This window comes from Myotis myotis, unplaced genomic scaffold, assembly GCF_014108235.1.
Source record: "Myotis myotis isolate mMyoMyo1 unplaced genomic scaffold, mMyoMyo1.p scaffold_m19_p_6, whole genome shotgun sequence".
Classification (NCBI taxonomy): Eukaryota; Metazoa; Chordata; class Mammalia; order Chiroptera; family Vespertilionidae; genus Myotis; species Myotis myotis.
The window spans coordinates 20,230,373-20,252,110 of NW_023416368.1; the positions used below are offsets into that span (position 1 = coordinate 20,230,373).

General features: G+C 44.9%; 1 protein-coding gene across 4 annotated transcripts in view; it reads right to left on the bottom strand.

The window, feature by feature from the left end:
* Positions 1–21,483, bottom strand: part of LOC118658101 (proton-coupled amino acid transporter 1) — a 39,810-nt gene extending 18,327 nt beyond the window's left edge. Inside the window, exons 1-8 of one of the 4 annotated variants that reach the window (XM_036313075.1) lie at positions 21,301–21,483; positions 15,301–15,448; positions 9,891–9,981; positions 8,917–9,005; positions 8,161–8,256; positions 5,990–6,074; positions 5,380–5,598; positions 2,245–2,343 (exon numbers count right to left, since the gene is read on the bottom strand). In XM_036313075.1, coding sequence (XP_036168968.1) covers positions 2,245–2,343; positions 5,380–5,598; positions 5,990–6,074; positions 8,161–8,256; positions 8,917–9,005; positions 9,891–9,981; positions 15,301–15,443 — 822 coding nt within the window. In that variant the 5' untranslated portion in view covers positions 15,444–15,448; positions 21,301–21,483. Of the gene's footprint in view, positions 1–2,244; positions 2,344–5,379; positions 5,599–5,989; positions 6,075–8,160; positions 8,257–8,916; positions 9,006–9,890; positions 9,982–13,184; positions 13,426–15,300; positions 15,449–18,778; positions 19,724–21,300 lie in introns of those variants that run through there. The other 3 variants (XM_036313074.1, XM_036313076.1, XM_036313077.1) reach the window with 3 other exon arrangements.
* Positions 21,484–21,738: the final 255 nt, after the last annotated feature.

Genomic DNA, 21,738 nt, shown 5'->3' on the forward strand with positions numbered 1-21,738 from the left:
CACTGTAGGCTGGGAGTTCTCTTTGTCCCTTGAATGCAGCCACCTGACAACTAACAGACCCTTGTGTATCATGCCCACCTGGAACAGATGCTGGTGGTGGCACAGGTCAGCTGTAGTTCACCTGAGATCATAGCTTTTCTAATCTGTCTAAAGAATACAACACACAGGTCAGGGAAAATGGCCATTCTACTCCACAGAAATGATTTCCTTACCTCAAAAGGGGTAGACACCAGCAGTGACAAGTTAAACCTCCAAGTTAGAGGAAACTGCGGTGCTGGGGGTAGCATGACTTAACAGATCTTGGGTATTAAGGATCTTGAAGATATATAACAAAACCCAGTTTCTAGACTCCTATTTCAAACCATTGACCCTTGCCGTCCCCTCCCTCACAGCACAGAACATTCTTTAACCTTCGCTAAAGGAAAGATGAGGTAGACTGGTTCACTTAGGAGCAGGGAAGACAGCATGTATGACTGTGACAATCTTCACAATCTGCCATCAACTGCTTCTGGCATGACTGACAAGGAAAAGCAACACAATGCAATGAATACAAACTATCTTTGACCTTGCCATTACACTGATTTGCCTCCAGTGCCTGTGGCCATGAGGCAGAGCAGGTCTGTGCCAGACACACCCCAGCAGACACCAGGAGCCAAAGCCTAGTGTTCTGAGGGGAGCAACAGCTCTGCATTTCCAACTGGCTTTCAGCAACCCCATCCTACGAGCTCAAGGGTCTCAAGCTACAATTGATCCATACACAGTAAGAGTCAGTTTCTAAGCTTTCCTTCAGCTTTCTCCTATGGAGAGTCGAAAGAGACAGAGGGCAGGGAACCCTCTCCTCCATGTCCGCCAGGCCTGGGCCTGCTGTGCAGAGAGAGCACACAGTGAGCAGTGGCACTTTACCCAGATATGCTCAACAGTCCTCAAATCCAAACTAACAGTCAAAATAGCAGTGTTCTCTCTATTGTCAAAAATAGAAACATCTTGAAGTAACAGATGATCATGATTACAGAATGACTTCATATTCAAGTCTTGGCTAATGAAATGAAGCAAAGAATAACTTCTGCGCTGTACTGTTAAGGAAAACTGATAAACTCAGTACAATGCTCCTTGAGAACCCAGAATCTCCATGCATCCTTCCACATTAACTCAACCTCTTCTTCCCCGTCCTGAGTACTTGGGGCCACTTTCTCACTGCTGCAATACGGGGCCCTTCAGGCCTCTGCCCCAGCAGCAGGAAAACCACTGGTACTTGTGAATCAAGGTGAGACACAAACTGAATACTGAGAAGGAACACAGGAGAAGTTTAAAACCTCAGGAAAACCTCTACACAATCACTCAGAAAGCCTCCCCCCATAATGTTAGAGCCTTCACCCAGTCCATCAACACTACAGGGACAATTCCTCTCTATTTTGACAAAAATTTGTCATGCTCCTAGGTTTTCCCCGAAGCATACAGAACATGATTGGGAAATCAAATGGGGACAAAAATAAATTCTATGAAAGGACAAGTGCCTTCTCATTTCCTAAGCCCTTGGCCAGGGAAGCTAATAATTTTTTTCGGAGAATTCTGTACCTTTATTATGAAAAATCAAAATCAAATTAGGTACAACTGACTGGCAGACTTCTCTCTTTAGGAGAAGAATTTGGTGAAATCACAGCAATAATGAGAGGAAGCTAAGCTAGGAGTGAAGGCTACTCATTCATACAAAGAAAATATGGCACACCCATGATCCAGGGCAGAGAAAGTATTCACATGTTTATTGATTTAATAATAAAATCGATACAATTAATAAAAAAAATTATTCAATGTCCATCATGTGTCAGGGACTGTGTGAAGCACTTTACATATATCTCACTTAATCCTAATAATTACTAATCATTAAAATCACTTTTCAGAGGCAGACAGTGAAGGTCAGATAGATTAAGTCCTTGCACCAGGTCACGCAGCTACTCTCTGGCAGGAAGACTGTACATTCCAGACCCTACATTCCTAATTGCCATGTACTGTTGCTTAGTGCACATACAGAAGATGGGTGTGCAAAAGAGATGGTTTGAATATAAACATTCTCAAATTACATACAATTTATTTTCAAAAGTTGAAGCTGAGGAACTTCAGTGGAATCCCTGAAATGCTGTTCACAAACTGGCCATTAAGTCTCAGAAGATTATTTCCAATAGCATTTCCTCAGCATTCCTTAAAGCAGACCTCAAGGACACCAGAGAATCATAGTGCAGCTCTTACCATCCCGATACCTTCAAATGCAAAAATGGCTGTGCCAAAGAACAGAGGGTAGGTCTTCCAGGGTGCCACCAAGGGAAGGCGGCTGGGGTCTGGGATCCCCTGAAAGCGAGAAAATAAAACAAAGCAAAAGCTATATAAACCAGAGCTTTGAGATTTGAATCCCAACATCAGACAGATCACACCTTTCCTAAATCCTAGATTCTCTGAAGGTAGAAAGTCTGACACCTGACAGATGATTGGGGAACATTTTGTCTGTGTATATTTTTCCCTCCAGGCTGAGAAAACCCACTTTGTTAGGGGGAGGACTAGCCCAATGTACCCTACAAAACTCAAATGTGAAAAAAAACACACTCAAATGCCTACATAAAAAATCACATTCTTTTCACAGGTACTCCCATCCCTAGAAATTTAATCTGAGTAGGAAGAAAAAAGCAAAGTATAGGAAAGTTGAACTAAAAACAACCTACATGTTCCCAAACAAGTGAACATTTAGTTTACTCAGATCAACTATGCCATAAATATCACACTATTTAAAAAGTAAAATCTAAGATAACTAAGTAGCACATGAAAAACTGTTTATGAAATAATAGTAATTTTTTAAAATTTCTATATTCACTATGATACAACTACATAAATACTTCACACAGATAAAGCTGGAGGGAAGATGGTAAATTTTTAGATGCGTTCTTTTTCCTTTTTTTCTACATTTCTTTCTTTTTAAAAAAAATTCTTATGAATAAGTTTGAATACTTGGAAAATACTGACAGGCACATGACAAGAGTATTGAAACATTTGCGGGGAAAAGAGCATTTAAAAAAATAGGCAAATAAAAACCAAGGCAACTGGCAACTGCAGGTGTAATGTAAGGATGTATAAGCAAGGAGGTGCAGACACAGAAACCTGCCAGCTCACGACTGGACAACAGTGCTCAATAATAGCATCGAAAGAGCAGGATGCAGTGGGGTAGAAGCTGCCTCACCAAAGTGCAGGTTGCACTATGCACAATGCTCCAGACAGACACTTACTGCAGTTGGGACTGAGATGTTATCACAACTCGGATTCCCATCCCAGCCTTCTGATCGTGGCATCGACCACAGTCCAACTACCTACACTGGTTTATAATTAAATGTGGTATGTATGTCACTCACCTCATCTTTAATGTCCACTGCAGTGTTTCCTAGGCAGTGATTGAGATCTCTAATTACAAAGTTAAATCAAGAATTTATCTACCCTTCTCTGCTTTAACGTAATTTGCCAGAGGTGGGGCGGGGGAACGCTCTGGAAACGATCCATCGTGCATTCACAGGCCCTTCTTCCAGTCTCATAATAAAATAGGACATGGAGAGATGTTTATGCTTTAAATAGTAATTCTGCAAAAGAGTTAGCATCTGCCATTCTTTGGACTTACTAGGACAAGGAAAAAACAGTCAATACTCATTAAGTCCAATCTAAATTCACTGTCATTTCTTCAGTACCGGAAGTCCCTCCTTTTTATGACCCACTGTTTTCCTAGAAACCACATCAGTAGGTAACTGTTTGAAAATGAGGCAAAGTTCACCTGTCAAACTATCCAAATTAAAACAATTGATATATCCAGTGTTGGCTAGAATAGGAAACTTAAATACCATGGAAGGGAGTCAATATGAAATCAGTAAATAGTGCTTAGAAAAAGCAACTTGGCAATATAAAAACTTCAAAAGTGCAAACTCTTCAGCAATTGCTCTTCTGGATAAATATCTTGGAGATGTACTTATACATGCCCACAAAAAGGAAGGCGTAATAAAATGCACTGTCATAATACTGAAAAAATACTAAAAACTATAAATGACCGGACAGTCCGCTGACTGAGGACTGGTCAAATAAACTAAGGCAACATCTAGTTTCTGAGATACTATGTAGCAATTTTAAAAAATGAGGTAAAATCAGGGTGATATGGAAAGCTCTCTGTGGCACTATTGAGGGAAACATACCAAAGTAGAAGAAAACTACATATAATAAGTATATTTTTGTTTTATATATTTCTGTACATACTTACATAGTGTGTAATGTGCTCTTAGGACCTAGAAGGAGACAGACAATAACACCAAAGGTGCCTGAGTGGAGGAGACTCAGGGTGAGCATGTGGTGTTCAACAAGCACTTGTGTTGTCTGCACTTTAATGAGTATTGATGAGTTATTGGGGGAATTAAAAATTTTTTTAAGAACAGTTTATTGATTTTTTTCGAGAGAGGAATAAAGAAGAAACATCAATGTTAGAGCAAAACATCGATTAGCTGCCTCCTGCATGCCCCCTACTGGGGATCAAGCCCACAACCCGGGCATGTGCCCTGACCAGGAATGGAACCAGCAACCTCTCGGTGAAGGGGACGATGCCCAACCAACTGAGCCACACCGGCCAGGGAAGGGGAATTAAATTGAAATACTTTTGAAAAAGTTATGCTTTTATTCCCCTGCTGTCACTCTTTTCCTTTTCTCAAGTTTTGGCAAAATGCAATGTATTGCCCACAAACAGCCACAGTGTTTAAGGGCACATTTTTCTCAGCATGATGGGCTACCCATCTATATACAGATGTCCTCTTGTGTATTACCCTGCCCACAAGGGCTGTGCGAGGAGGAACAATTACTGGATTTATAATTTTGACAAATAAATATAAAACTGGAGTGGTAAGGAATTATGTTATTTAAATAGAGGTTAGATAATTTGGTTTTTATTTTTCTCTTACTATTTTTCTCTATTTTCCAATCTTACAAAATGAACCATGTAGTAACTATCTAATTAGGGAAAAGTTTAAATCAGTGATCTCAAGGGGAGTGACTTTACTCCTCCCCTCCCTGATGTTTGGCAATATCTGGAGACATTTTTGTTGTCACAGCTGGGGAGGTGGGGTTGCTAGTAGCACCTAGCAGGTAGAGACGAGGGAGGCTGCTAAATGTCCCATAAGACACAGGACAGCCCCCCATGACAAAGAGTTACCTGGCCCAACATGACAATAGTGCTGCAGTTGAGAACCCCTAATCTAATGTAAACATGTCACACATAAGTAACATACCCCTATTGATGCTCCACTTACTCTTTTTTGTTTGTTTGTTTCTTTGGTTAGTTAATAGGTGGAAGGAGAGAGCCTGAGCTCATACCTGAACAATGAACTGGTAGATCATGAACAGGCTGACCAGCATGGTGATGTTGGCCAATAGGGAGAAGATGGACAGGACTCGAAGGTTCCTAACGAAAACCAGCAGCACCAGGAATGGCAGGAAGGTGAGCATGTAGAGTCTCGAGTCCATGGTGGGCATCAGAATCACCGTCTCATTGTTGTGGCAGTTGTTGGTGGTTCCATTGGCTGCTTCTATTACCTAGAATGAGGGGAAGACAAGAAACAGAAAAAGCCTTTCAAGTGACAAAAGCCTGACTGACGGTTCAGTGTGTGAAAAAGGCCATACAGAAGTCTGTGGTTGGTGAACTATCTTTGGAAATCTTCATAATTATCATAACTGGGTTTGATCATATCTTAACAAAAGATAGGAAGACGCACAAGGCATTTTGAGTTTCTTGATACCCTAGGTCGTTATATGAAATAAAACAAAAGACGCTGTTCTATGTAAAGAACCTTAATTCTTTTGTTGATCAAAACTGGTTTTAATAAAAAGAAATGGTTTTTAAAAAATCCTGAACAGAAAGTCCACTTATCTCTTGCCATTCTCTCTCCCCACCCCATCTCTATCCGTCTTCCTCTCCCAGCCCTACCTGTTTAAAGTTGTCAGCCAGAAAAACAAAATAGACACAGCAGAACCCCAGCTGCGTGACAATCAGGAAGAAGTCCACAGTGTGCCTGAAGGTGGAGAAGGAAGAAATACGAAGGTCATGATAAAAAGCAAGACTCCCTGAGAGACGTTTGAACACACTTTTGCCCCAGTCATCACAGACCCTTCCGATCAGGTGACAAGGATGAGTGCGCCTGGTGAAAAGAGACACTACGCTAAATGCCGCCAGCCTAGAGCTTTGGAGGAAGGTGAAGCAGGCGCTGCCTGTGTGGTTTCCAAGGTCCCCTTCCTGGCTTCTTGTTGGGATTGCTGCCCGAGGCCAGGCGAGCCTGAGACTGGAGTGGCCTAGCAGAACACATCAGGACCACTGCCCAGCCCTTGGCCTCCCCTCCCATTGGCCTGTCCCCTCTCATACCATTTGTTCTACAGCGACAGGGAACCCTCAACTAACAGCCAGGAAGTGTGGACCCCTTCACACATTCTGTCTATAACTTGAATCTACGAACCAATCTACTCTCACATAAGTACACAGAAATAGATGTAACTAACAGACTGCTGGTTGAATCACTGTTACAACAACAACAGCTGGTAACAACTCAAAGGGTCGTCAAAAGAAAAAGGGTTAAATTATAGACCATTCTTAAATGGAACAGTATACAGCAGGTAAAAAGCATATGCTAAATCTATATGGGCTGACAGAGAAATGACTAACACCTTGAAGGGAAAAAATAAGTTTCCAAACATGTTTGAGAACATGTACATGTTTGTATATATATAGATATTCCAAAAGATACCCATGCAACTGTGACCAGTATATATACCTTCACTTTTCACTTTATGTCCTTTTATCTTGTTCAAAAATATTTTTTTAAATTTTATTAAAGCAAGGAAGGAAGGGAGTAAGAGGGTAAGGAAGGGGCAGGATGAGCCATGGGAAGAGAGGGGAAGAGGGCAATAAACAGAGAGGGGAGGGGAGGGGAGGGGAGGGGAGGGGAGGGGAGGGGAGGGGAGGGGAGGGGAGGGGAGGGGAGGGGAGGGGAGGAAAGGAGGAAGGGAGAAAGAGAAAGAGAAGGAGAGGGAGAGAGGTGTGGAAGGAGGGAAGGAAGGAGGGAAGAATTTAATGAACAACCAACCAATCAACCAATAGTGGTCACTTGGCAATCTGGGTTCTCCCAAACACAGAAAATGATTCTGCTGAAAGAATTACATAAACCTGCATCACAGGAGGAAGTTAATAATGAATGCGTGAAGGTGAAAGTCTCCCTGTAACCACAAAAAGGAGTTTTTCTGAAGAATATAGTTTTAATGTGGTTCAATATTTTTTTAAAGGACTCAGACCTTGATGGTATCAACTCTCTACATCTAAATGCACCGTTTCCTCAAATAGAAAACAAAAAGTAGGATATTTCCCTTCAGGCATCTGACAAGTTACCATAAGGAAACATTTCCAAAATACTCCCTACCTCCTGAAATGTTTTTTTCCCTCATAAATCCATTTGTTCTAGCTGACCTCACCAGGTCGCCTCACCTCCTCCTTAAAGCCTTCCTTCTCCTGCCCAGTGCCCTGCCCTTAAAGCACCTACCATGTACACTTCTCATCTGGCACAGTGGACAAGAGAATCTGGAAAGCCTCTCCCCTCTGAGTGCCCAGGATGTATTTATAGCTCAGGACACTCTTCCTGCTGGTTTATACTTATTCCTGATCTCTTGGGCACAAGCTTCTCACGCACCTTGTTCCTTAGAAAAACTGTAAGCCCCTGGAGTGCCAGGACCACATAGTTTACCTCAGAGAATGCCCCCTACCTACACCTAGAATTGTTTTGTACCACTTACGAGAAAGCACTTATATATATTTGTTGAATAATGAGAAAATGAATTAATATAATCCCTGCTCATAGACTGTCAAAGCTGGGACAACCTATAGAGCTCTTTAAGACCAGGACCCTTGTTTTACCAATGAGCAAACTGAGGCCCAGAGAAGGGAGGGTTCACACAGCCCAAGGTCACAGACATTACCTCTAAAAGGCTGAACTGGAACTCAAGCTCCTGACCCAAAATATGGTCTTTCTACTACCGTCTCCTACCTCTCACACCCATATCTGAAGGCCTTACCACTGGGCAGCCACACCAACAATAAGAGAGGAAATCAGTTACCTTCCCCAGTGTGCGTGGTTCCGGAGCCAGGAGATAGGGCTGGATTCCAGTCCATACATCACTGTCTCCCCATAGTCCACAAAAGGCTTGTTCAGTCTGGGAGGAGGCAGGGAGAGCGGAGGGCAGAGTGTGTGAGTTAGACAATGACAGAACAAATGCAGCCCCTTGAGACGTAGGCCAGTTTCCCATTTTTCACCCTGGAGATATTACTGAGTCCTGGGCCAAATACTTTCAAGGATCAGAAGTAGCAAGTCAATGGAACAGTTACTTTCATTATAATTAACAACCATCTGGCAAAATCATTTCAATGGGTAAATATAAAATTATAATTTACTTCTGTCCATTGCATATAAGTAAATTTAACAGATGACACATGATGAAAAAGAGGACACAAAAATAACAGGGCAATGTTAATCAGCTAGCATAAAAAATTTAGAGTGATCTGTGTAAGTGCTCACTTTCAGGTAATGAGACCTAAAAGGACAATCTGTCACTCAAGAGGCAGCTCATGCCCTGGCCGGTTTGGCTCGGTGAATAGAGCATCAGCCTTTGGACTGAAGGGTCGGGTTCGATTCTGGTCAAGAGCACATGCTAGGGTTGCGGGCTTGATCCCCAGTGGGGTGAATGCAAGAGGTGGCCAATCAATGACTTACTCTCATCACTGATGTTTCTATCTCTCTCTCCCTCTCCCTTCCTCTCTGAAACCAATAAAAATATATTTAAAAGAAAAAAAATGGCAACTCAGAAGGCTCTCACCTGTGGCAGAAGTGGTGAGCACATTTCACCAGGATACCCATGCAGTGCACGGCCACGATGCCTATCACCAGCAGGCTAAGGGGACCCATCTGGAGCCAGGTGTTGCGGGCAAGAGAGGGAGAGACAAGCAGAGACAATTAGGAGTGAGCCAACAGAGACTGGATTTGCAAATGATCACAACGCTACTCTACTAAGGTACTTTCCAATGACAGAAGTTCTGACACAGCACTGGAAACAGAAATGTGAGCATGGAGATTAGTTCAGTGAGATGAGCATCATCTGAAACTTAGCATGCCTTCCAGAGAATTAATCTTGTGGAGAATGACACAAGATAAGGCTGTTTCAAGACTGTGGCCAATCAGCAAAACAGAAGGCTCCTGTGACTGTTCGGGGGGGGGGGGGGGGAGGGTGTAGGAGTGTGGGAGGAAGGTGAAAGTTCTTTTAAGAGCAGTATCAGATCAAGAAAGGATAGCCTTTAGCTAAGGACAACCTACATCTCTGAGCTATCTCCAACTCTAACAAAAACCAGAATGTCTTTGGACAGTCAGTCTATAGGGAGTGAATCATAAAAGAAAAATATTCTCAGAGTTGGCCATCTAGAGATGGAGTGTGGAAGAACTGTGTAAAAAATGGACAGACTTCTGTTACTAATTCATTAGTTAACATTATTGATAAAAACTGCCTGAGACATTTTAAGTACATCCTTCTCACCAGAAAGTAAGCTCCCTGAGAGCAGGAATCTTTGTCTGTTTTATTCACTGATAGCATCTTAAGAGCCTAGAACAGTGCCTGGCACACTAAAGGCCCTCAATAAATATCTTTAGATAAATGGACATCTGAATTTTGTTTTTTCTCAGCTGATATTTTTTAAAGCTTCCCATTACAATGTTTTAAATAAAGTAAAAATATTTTTTAAAGATCCACTATATTCTAAGATTGTCATGAAACTTCCCTCCACCGATGCAGACCCTTACCAAGATGCCTGCATTTTTCACTGCCAGGGGCAGCCCCAGGAGTCCTGTGCCAATGTTGCCTTTTAACAGGTGGATCAAGGTCTGGAACCATCTAAAGTGGGAAGAAGGTAGACAAGCACATGTTAACAACAAGAGCTAACATTTATTAGGCATTTAGCACTGTGTTAAGTGCCTTCATATAGTATTACCTCATTCAATTCCCACAACAACCCTATGAGACATATTTTAACTTCATTTTATGGTTGAGGAAATAACTTGCCCAAGGTCACACACCTGGTAAATAATTGAACCAGGTTTCACACTCAGGGAGCGTGATCCCCAAGCGGACTCTCCTAGTCACTGGGCTATAAGGTCCACCCCTGTGGCATCTCTGAGAATCCTCTTTCTTGGAGATTAGACCAGAGGGATGGTAGGGATCTCTCTAGGCACTGTATCCTTTCCTAGTGTATCTGGGCCTGGTTTTCACCACAGACCTGCCCACTGTAAAGAATCAGAACCCACACTGTAACAGGATGACAAGCTTAACTGTGAAGGACAGACACTAGTATCGGAGAACAGAAAAAATAAAAAAAGAGAAGCCCAAAACCCTTAACAGAAAGTTTTATGGAGGGAATTTTCATGCTTAAATGAATTTTCCTTGTGCATGTATTAAAGTTTTTCTCCTGTTTAAAAAAAAAAAAAAATTGTCCTGGCCCACGAAACAGTGGTTAGAGCATTTCCCTATGAACCAGAGGGTCTGAGGTTCAATTTCCAGTCAAGGGCACATACCTGAGGTGCAGGTTTGATCCCCCACCCCAGTCGGGGGCATGTGCAGGAGATAGCTAATCAATGTCTCTGTCTCTCTCTCTCCCTCCCTTCCTCCTTCCTTCCAATCTCTCTAAAAATCAACGTAAAAAATATCCTTGGGTGAGAATTAATAAAACAAAACAAGAAGTTTATGGAAAGTGAACAGAGTAAAAGTCACGCAGTACCTCAACAGGCCAGAAGTCCCTGGCATACTTTACTTTAAAAAACAAACAAATAAAGATAGTCAAATGCCACAGAGCCGTGGTCAGCAAACCGAGGCTCGCGAGCCACATGCGGCTCTTTGGCCCCTTGAGTGTGGCTCTTCCACAAAATACCACATGCGGGCGCGCATGTACAGTGCGATTGAAACTTCGTGGCCCATGCGCAGAAGTCGGTATTTTGTGGAAGAGCCACACTCAAGGGGCCAAAGAGCCGCATGTGCCTCGCAAGCCACGGTTTGCGGACCACTGCCATAGAGCAACAGTTGCCAACCGGTGGTCCGTGGACCACTAGTGGTCTGTGAGGTCCAAAAGGTTGGCGATCTCTGGTTTAAGGGAACCTTTGGAGCAGTAGTCACCAATCAGTGGTCCACGGACCACTGGTGGTCGGTGAGGTCCGAAAGGTTGGTGACCGCTGCCATAGAGTCCTAGGGTTGGAGAAGCCCTCTTTTGTCAACTAGTTTATCCTTCTGCCTTGAGGGCAGTTTTTCCTCACCTATTATACAGACTGTTCCCCTTACGGTACAATTGTAAAACCTCTTACATCCTCATTTATCTTTTCACTCAGCAAATTGCTATTATGTGTAAAACACTGTGTTAATACAGTGATGGAAATAAGAATCAGATATGGATCTCAGTCTCTAGAAACTAATAATGTCTCAAGGTAGAAAGATCCCGATCTGAAGAAGAGCCAGGAACAATGCCCAGGGAGGGGAGGCAGGTGAGGGCTCAGAAGGGAGAGACCTGAGCAGAGTCCAGCAAGACAGGCAGGGTCTGTACGTGCCAATAAGGAAGAAAGGCCTGGGAACACGAGCCTAGAGAGAAGCACAGGGCACCAACATGAAAGGATGCCTTGGTTCTGAGGCCCCTCAGGTCGGGGTGAGGATGGGCAAGGGATTTCTACAAATCCCTTTTTGACGTTTTCCCTAGGGAATGGGAACTCGTCAAAGGACTGACAGAGCAGAGGCCTCATCTTCAGCATTTTCTATTCTTCTGTTACTTCCAGAAGGACCAGGTCATATATGGTATGGCTTTCATCCAAATCACAGACTCACTCAAGATTTAGCCCCTGGCACTGTCTTAAAACTCTTCTGTACAAATAACCTAAATCCCTCCTAAATGCTGCTTACACACAGGTCTTCAAATGTGCAATTCAGGAGAAACAGAAAGCAAACAACACATTATTTGACCATATTAGACTGATCTTTACCCTCAAGAAAGGAAATTTTATTTTTTGTAACCTTTCTCCTTCTACCTCCAGGAAGAAAACCTCTCCAATGTCCTACTGTCCTACTGTCCTACACATTTTCCTACTTTTCAGGAAAAACCAAGGATCCTGCTTCGAGTCTAAAAACAAGAGGCTGAGTGCTCTTCTGGGCTATTGTGCGGAAACAGCTTAAGGACCAGACTGCAAGGTTCAGGAGTGACTCTATCATCAACAGCCAGTTACCAGGAGATTATGGACAGGATGATGGGCCAATCAAATTTCTATCTTGACAAAATAACCACCTGCCTCCCAGAGCCCTCCCCGAAATGCCTAAGCTGGGTTTTATGGGAGATCAGGTCCCTCCAGCCCTGGCTCTGCCACTAACTCCATATGACAATTCCCTTCTCCTTCTCCTAGCCTGTTTCCTCGTCTGTAGAGTGAGGAGACTGGACTAGGACAACATACTCTCCAAGGTCCCTTCAGCTCTGAAACACCAGGATTCAAAGCAACTGACCAAAATTACTCTTTTTACTCAATGACCCCAAGCTGGGATTACTCAAAACCATATCACAAAATCAACTGTAAGGGCTGCAAAGCCTTAACTATGGGGGTGGGGCAACAAGGAGGCAAATAACATCTTAATAAGCCTTACAAATCTTTATGGTTCTGTTTATGCTCCAAATCAGTAGTTCTTATACTTTTTGGTCTCAGGATCCCTTAATATACTTATAAATTATTGAAGATCACAAATAGCTTTTGCTTAATTGGATTATGTCTGCTGGTATCTACTATATTACAAATTAAAACCAAGAAATTATACAACTACTTATCAAATTAAAATAACAATAAACCTATTACATGTTAATATAAAAAATACATATTTTTAATGAAAAGTAACTATTTTCCAAAAAATACAATGTGAGAAATCTCTTTCATGTCTTGCTTAATAGAAGATAGCTGGATTATCTACTTCTGCATTCACTCTGCTGCAATATGTTTTTGGGGGTTTTTTTGGTTGAAGTATACAGAAAGTCTATCCTCACACAGACATGTAGTTGGAAAATGAAGGAGTATTTTAATTACCTCTTCAGAAAATTGTGGCAATTTTTCTTTGATACTACACCACAACTCAACATGTGGTCATTTCTTGGAAGTTGTAATGTGGAATCTGAACTTTTCATCCTCTATTGCATTAAAACCCACTGGTGATTTCGCTCTTTGAATGATCTTTTACCCATGCAAAATGTTCTAACATCACACTTCGGTCATTTGAAAGACGCTGGTTCTCTGGGTTATACAGACCTTTCAAATGCTGACATATTACCTTATATAATGTTTAAAAAAATCACATGTATTAATATCATCACTGATCTCATCAGAAAATCTTTAAGTAGAGAGAAACTGTCCAGGTCATAGTGCTGGAGACAAGTTTTTTTCTAATTTTGAAAGCTCAAATTTTATTGTGGGCAACAAATACTACTGACTGTTTTTCTTGAGGTGACAGTCTCCTTGAGATGGGACTGTGATACTTGCCATCACTTACAAATGGGCTTTTGGGTCACCTACCTTGTATCACAGTATGAGGGCAGGATGCCCCTCAGAACAAAGTATACCCCAGAAAATGTCCCAATAAAAAACCCAAGGAAAGTATCTCCTGATTTGCTCAATTTCCAATAATCAAGGGTAAATAATGTGAGGTTGATTACCAGCTATAACCCAATGTGAATAAAAGAGATATTCAGAATAGCTAACAGGCATGCATTAGCTTCAATACATATAAAACCTATCAGCTACCATCCTGAAGTGGCTAGCTAGTTGGTGTTGAACGTCAAAGACATCCCTTTAAAAATGAAAATCTAGACCATCTGGCAAGCATTGCATGGACAACAATTGAGCACAAGGAGCAAAAACTGGAAGGGAAACTATAGAGAGAGAAGCTTGGAAGAAATGTTTCACAATAATGAGTGTGATCTCTGAAGGGAAGCTATCACATGTCATTGGCTGCATTTGGAGCTCCTTCTGCCTGGGGGAAGCCAACTGGGTGGAAAAGGTTAGGGAGAAAGAGAACAATGGTCTTCACTGCTCCAAGTTGTGCTCTAAGTATCTTTTCCATCACCTAACAATGTGAGGAGAGAGAGAGAGAGAGAGAGAGAGAGAGAGAGAGAGAGAATGAATATGGGAATATATTACATTAAAGAAGCTGTAGAGACTGAAGCTTCCTGAGCTGAAATCAGCTAGTGGTGGAGATCCTCTAGTTCTATCCAGTTCGCTGCAGAAAGAGCCCTACACCAGGAAAGACTGCAGCCAGAGGGCTTCACTAGTAATGGCTTCCAAGAGAAACTTCTATGGTCTCCTTGGGCAGACACAGGAGATAGAATAAATCTAGGATACAGAGGCTGCCTCAGTAAGTCATACTTAATCCACAAAGGAACACAAAAAGGGTGATGGCTAAGCTTGAGGAATAAACGGAAGGACGGCAAAAGATGGGATGCTGGGATCCCAAGAAAATGTCAGGGGTCTGCTGAGGTTGAGGATCTAGTTGGAGAATTTAATGGAATAGATGCTCCTCTGAATTTTCTAATTGGAGTGGAGAACACCAAACAGTGAGCATAGCTTCACAGTGAGGTCCTCAATTTTATCTTACATTTGGGGGAACTGAGGCCCAAAGAGGACCAAACTCAGCCCAGATGAGATGGGATTCAGTTTCCAGGGATGAAACCTAAGCCCTTCTTAGAAATGAAAAGCAGATCTCCTCTTCTCTATAAACCCCTTGATTTTTTTTAAGTGCAGGAGAAGTTATTCTTCCCTTTTCCTATTTCTTCAGCCAGATGAATTGGCTGTTTGGTGACAGGGACAGAAGTCTGGAGGAGACATAGCAAAGGAGGCTTCCAATTGGGCTCGGAGGTACTTGAGGTTCTAGCACAGAAGACCCATAGTTCTAAATTAAGAGAATGTTCTTTCTACAAATTTTTCTTATGTTTATGCTCTTAGTCTTCTAGGACCAATACAGCTGTAATGAACAAAGAATAAGAAATAGACTACAGTGTGGCAGTTAACGGCCCAACTTCTTATTTTCATCTATAAAGTGGGGGAACTGGTAAGATGGGAAGCAAAAATAACTCCAAGGGAGACTATATTACTGATACAGAATTGAGGGCCATGAATCTCCCCCAGGAAGATAGAAGGAACAGTTACTTACGTTGTGCTGCTGCTTTCCCCAAAGCGCTGGTAGGAGCCTGAGGAAGAGAAGTTGTTCAGACCTTCAGATGGGCTCTCATCCGGACTCACATCAGTGGAGCTGTAGTCAGCATAGTCCTCATTCCGAAGTCTCTGTGTGGACATGGTAGCTGTGGGGACAGAGTCAGTGCTAAGAACTCCAGTGGCTGGGGTCTTTAGCTCCATGCCTGGGGTGGGCTCTGGGGCAGAAGCAGCCATTGTCATAGCAGCTCAATGCGGCTACACTATATATTAAGTGCAATGCAAGTGCTTGTACTTATGAAAATGAAAAAGGTACAAAGTTCACATGGGTAGACTGAGCTGACTCAGCTTTTACCTCTCAACCTTCCCAGTTGGTGCCACACTCATATGTTTCTAAATTTGTCGCAGCACACCTGGACAGCAGAGGTGAGGCATACTTGGGAGAGGTAGGGGAAGGGGCAAACAGATGATTCCAGGAAGCCTTCCCTGTTCCTTAGGTCCAGGTGAACCATCCTTTCCTTTGAGCTAATTTCTTGGACCTTGAACAACAGTTAAATTGTATCTATTTCCATCTTCCCCAAGAGCAAGCTCTCAGAGGACAGAAACCTGAATATTCTTAACTGTATCCTATTTTTCCTCTGCATTCATTAGAGAAAGAACCTTGCTGCCTTCAAAAAATGCCCTCGAGATCATCCAGTTCTGCTCAAACTCACCAGGTCCCAGAGCCACAAATGACTTTCTCTTTCTCTTTGCCACGACCTTTGGCATATCCTATACTCTTTGGAGGTCATCAGTGACTCTCATCCCCTAAACCTAGGCCTCTTTGCTTGCAACCAAACCTGAATATTAAGAAATGGCAGCTAAAAGCAGCACAGAAGAAAACCAGGCGCATGAGAGGTGCTCACCACTGGCCTTTGTCTCAAAGCTGCCCTCCACAATGCTTCTTCCTTTTTATTTTACAGATTTGCCAATGTTTTGAAGATGGTGAAAGAAGAAACCCTTCCTATTGTGCTGGGAAAGGATGGTGAGGGTGGTGTTCCCTGGGTGGACTTTCCCAGTAATGCTACTACCAAAAAGAGAACAATGACTTCTCTAAGATACATAATGAGGATACATTTTGAGAGTGTATAGACTCTAGAATCCTAGAGACTGTTGTTAAAAGAGCCTTCACTCCAACTGCTTATTTTACAGATGAAGAATCAACTCCCCCCTCACCCCCAAAAAAGATGAAGGGGCCTGCTCTGCTAAAGCCAGGGAGCAGCAAAGCAGTAAACCTATCTCCTGATACTCTGCCTGAATCTGAAAACACCTACTGAATACAGTGCCAGTTGCAGTAAGGGAATATTATAATGAAAAAGATTCAACTTCCTGCCCTCCAAGAATTGCGATCAAGTGATTAAAAAAAAGGTACATGGATATTAAAATTACAAATAAAAACCCTTCTGACGCTTTGCAGACTGGCACAACTGCCTGCCCATAAGGGGCTCCCCCCAGCATGTGGCTGGATGCTCACCCTGAGTCTGATGTGCTATCTCAGACACAGGACCTCTGATGGCCATCACAACATGCCTTCCACCTGACACCCAACACTAGCTGCCAAAGGATAGCTCTGTGAGGAGTGCTCCCACAGATACAGTCCCAGGAGACGTTTCAGAAGACTATCCCCACCCCAGCACCTGAGTGATCCAGGGTGGCCTCATTTTTCCCACCAACTGTAATCACATGGAGATGGGATCCCATGTAATCTCACAAGGAAAGTGCTTGGTAGAAAGCCAGTAAAGGGCTTGGAAGTCCCAGAGAGCATCGTGCCTCGCTTCACCACCATAGCAACTTTGCCAAGTATCTAAGAGGATGTCCTTCATTCACAGGCTGGAAGAATTCAAGAAAGTCATCTAGCTCTGGAGCAGTTAAGTTCATAAAGGCGGGGGGAGGAGGGGGTGGAAAGAATTATGAAGTAGTTGAAAGCTACTATTCAGGCAAAAGTAAATAAGCTAGTTTCTATGTAATTTACAAGACCTGGGTTCTAACCCTGCCTCTATCACCAACTTGCTTAGTAATTTGGAATAATTCTCTCTTTATGTCTGTGGTCTTTTTTCCAAATATGCAAAAAGGGGAAGGGGTGAACTAAAATCTCTCTCAGTAACTCTCTAGTTCTAATATTGTAGGAATCAACTAGTCTAATTATTTATGCAAACAACAGCTAATTTTCAGTCTCCTCCAATATACCAAAAGTGTCTGAGGAACAGGGCTTTCCAAGCGAATCCTGCATGTTACTGAGGGAGAAGAGACAGTATACAAACCTTCTCCCTCGGGTTCCCCAATCCTTCCCCATCAACCAAGAAACCACTTTGTTGCTTACTTGGTACAGATGCACATTTCAAACACTGTAAAGGTGACTTTTCATATTGTGTATAAAAACTGCAGTTACCCACCCACCGCAGATTATTGTTAAGAAGCTGCTCAAAAAGAGGGTGACTTCTACAGATCTAAAGTCCAAGCAACAACGGCGGGATGTGGGAGATGTGGCTTGGCAATTGCGTGAATGTTGAACAGGGGGAAAAAAACTGCTACTTATGTTTTAGTTGATAAGCTTCACAGAAGTCAGTGATATAATAATAAGGCAATGTAATTCTAGGTTGCACTAGGAAACCCCATGTAGATGCTATATATAGCACTGTTCAGTTTTGCCATGCATGGTATTTCAGGTAGCAAACTATAAAAGGCAACAATGGCAAACTGTGGTGCAGCCAGGAGTCAGCAGAAGGATAGGAATGGAAGCCAACTCAGTGAGGAATGGTTGGAAACACAGAGAAGGTTCAATCTGGAGGACTGGCAACGTGGGAGGCATAAAAACTGCCATTAGAAGCTGTCCTATGGGTAAGACTTGTTCTTCGGGGCCTCGAAGGCCAGTCAGAAATACAATCAGTAGGTGGAATGTACTGGGCAGGTGTTTGGCTAGACATAAGGAAGAACCTCCTACTAAAAGGAGTTGTCAAGATGGAATGGTTCACTCTGGGAGACAGCACGTTTCCAATCCCTGGCAAAGTCCAAGCAGAAACGCTTCTCAGAGATGTTAAGTAGGGATTTAAGCACCGTAGAGGGTGGGTGCAGTCACTCCCTGAAGTTCCTCAGGCAACTAAGTACTCCTCCTCTTGCTTTCTAGCTCTCCCCACTGAGTACTAGCCTGCAAGGTCACCCTGCCCCTGGGCTCCCTTTGATGAAACCTGGTTTTCAAGTCTACCGCTGCAATTGCCAGTTCCTGTTAGGTGGGAAGTTTTAACAAGAGAACCTGTTGACTGTCAAAATGAGGGGTTGTAGTGAGCGTTCAAGACAAGCTTGTCCTTCACATCCTTGAGGACAGTGAACATTATGTGTGGCCCATCAATGCAAAGTCAAAATCTCCTTAAGATATTTAGGTCCAAAAGAGTGAACTACTAAGTAAGAAAAGGCTAGGTGTTAGTGGTTAGTCAATCACCTACTTCTGGAAGGTGTTATCAGGACCATGTAGCAAAAATAGACCCCAAAGTCTATTCACTCGACTCAGTTCTAGGATCTTGCTTCAGGTCAAGGTGTGAAGAAATGTATTATTAACAGCAACAACTCTTCAGCACCTGACCCTCAAAGACACAAGCATTTAAAAAAAGAGGTACTCACTGGGAGGGGGTTGGAGGGGTTGAAAAGAACAGAAAAAGCAGGAGTACTTACCTGTGAGAACAGTTATCTGAAGCAAGGGGGGAAATAAAGCCTTCCCAAAGGTGGACATCTATCTATTCTATTTCACATCCCACATGCTAACAAGTCCAGGCCTAGAACTGCACAGAACCTCTGAATTGGATGAAAACTTAAGACTTTCTCCAGTCCGACCCTCTACCCAACACAATCTTCAGATCTACAACATCCCCAAAACTAACTGCCTATGACAATTAGCTTCGGCAACAGGGATCTCCACGCTGTGCTGCAATGTGAGAGAGCACTAATTCTGTGGGCGTTCTTATGCTCACTCACAAACCACTTCCCTTACGGCACTTCCATCCACTGGTCCTCATAACCTCTGGACGATTGCAAAAGAAATGGAACCCACCTCCTTACACCGCCCGTAAAATGGACAAGGACAGCTCTGAGCACTTCAAGTTGCCACAAGGATGAGGCCGAATGAACAGTTGAGGGAAAATAAGAACCCAAGAGCAGGCAGTTATAAATGGCATCACTGGGAAACAAAGGGAGAAAAACTCAATGCCATCATCAGAGCAGCCTCTGCAGCTCACAGCCTTCATCCCAGGCAATGGGTCTCGGCACAGAGCAGGGCCCGTACTTCCTGACTTCAAGAACATCTTTAAAGAAAATGTGTCCTGGCCCTGGCCGGGTGGTTCTCTTCCCACACACCAAAAGGCTGCAGGTCCAATTGCCGGTCCCGGCACATACCCAGGTTTTGGATCTGATCCCCAGTGGGGGTGCGCACGGAGGCAACCAATGGGTGTTTCTCTCTCATATCAATGTTCCTCTCTCTCTCCCTTCCTTTCTCTCTGAAATCAATAAACATATCCTCGGTGAGGATTTTAAAAAAGAAGAAGAAAGAAAATGTGCTGTAAATGTACAAGTTGATTACTGTTGACTAGACTCTTGAGAAGGGTCAAAGAGGGCCTTGATCATATTTAAAGAAAACAAGACCGTCCAACTCATTTTCTGCTGTCATCACTGAGCGTGGCCATCATAGAGGCAGGAAGAACGAGGAGAAGCATTTCATGGCAACTGAGAAAGACGCGTTAAGTAGGGAAACTGCTTCCTGGACGGCTGGGTTAAGTCTTCTTGCAATGCAGATGCTGATGGGGGGGGGGGGGGGTGCGGGGTTGGTCTCTGATTAGGAAACAGAGACTGTCAGAGCCGAGGAGGCCCTTAGGGACTTAACTCCATCCCTGTGCAGCCTGGGAACCTAAACCCACCGAGGCCGCTGCAAGTGTCAGGGCCAGCACAGACCTCCCATTCCCCAATCTCGGTTCTTCCCATCACACCGCGTTGCTTCTTATTTCAGCAAGCCTCACATAACTGCGAAACGCCCCCCAAATAACCACTATTCCCCCGAATCTGAGCAGCTACAGGAAAACAAAACAACAACACCACACACACAACAACAACAACGATCTCTCCAAGTTCATGCCAGGGCTCTCCACGGCCCCGCTGGGAGTCGCCTCCCTCCCTCCGAGCCTCGCTTTGTCTGACTTTACACAAAACTGCAGGGCGGCGAGAAACAAACCCACAGAACGATGAGTTTGCAGGAAAGCAGCCCGAACACCAGGCAGGGAACCACGCCCAGAGCCGACCCCACGGGTGCTGGAGGATGCGGCGCGGAAGGGGGCGAGGAACCAAAGAGACGGGGCCGGGCACGGGCGTCTGCCCGCGACAAGTTTCTGCGGGCGGCGGCGGCGGGCAGCGGGCAGCTGTCGGAGCCCCGGGCGGCGGGCTCCAGTCGCGGCGCGGCGACCTCCGCGGTGCCCTCAGCCAGCCCCTCCCCGTCCCGGCCTCGATTTCCCCGACGCTCCGGGGGGAGGGGCCGGGGGCTGCACCAGATGATTCCCAGTGTCCCTGCGGTTTGGGGTTCTGTGACCCACGGACCCGCTCTCGGCCAGTGCCCCCCGCGCGGCTCCCACAGAGGGCGGTGACTCGCGGGACACGGCCGGGCTCCTCTGGGAAGCGTGGCAGAGCCCCGGCTGGTCGTCAGGGTGTTGTTCCCCGTCTCCCGGCCTCAGTCTCTCCACCTGTCAAATGGGACAGGCAGGTCACGTGAGGCAGCGTGAGGGGCAGGGAGTCTCCAGGTCGCCTCATCCCAGGAGGGGTGCCCGCGGGTACCACAGCTGCGGCCCGGGAGCCCGGGAGGCTCGGACCCGCATCCCAGGCCGGGCGGCGCCTGACCCTGAGCATCCATCCGCGGCGCCCCGGAGGAAGGCGGGTCCTGAGGAAGGCGCTGCCTGGCCGCCACCCACAGCCTGTCAGCGCGCGGACTCACCGCGTCGGGATCCGGTTCTGGTTCCGGCTCTAGTTCCGGTTCTGGCTCCGGTTCTGGCTCGGCTCCGGCCGGGGCTCCCGCCTCGGTGAAGTGCGTCCCACCCCACCTCAGCGCGGAGGTCTCGCCATCCCCTGGGCGGCCCGGCAGCCGCTTCCGGGCCTCGTCACGTGATGCAGGCGCCCGAGCCCGAAGCCCCGGTCACAAACTCCCGCGAGCCGCAGCTCCTCCCCTCTCGCGGTGCTCCAGAGCGCGGCTGCGCAGCACCCCCTGGCGACCCAGTGCTGCCACTGCAGGCAAGACCGCGCTCCTGGGGCTGGGACTGCGCGAGGGAACTGCGGGGCGGGGCGGGATGGGGGGATGGAGGGGGGGGGGCGAGGCTCGAGCATGCGCAGTGAGTCCCGAGTCTAAGCGCGCTGTACCGAGTGTGGGCTTGTGAAA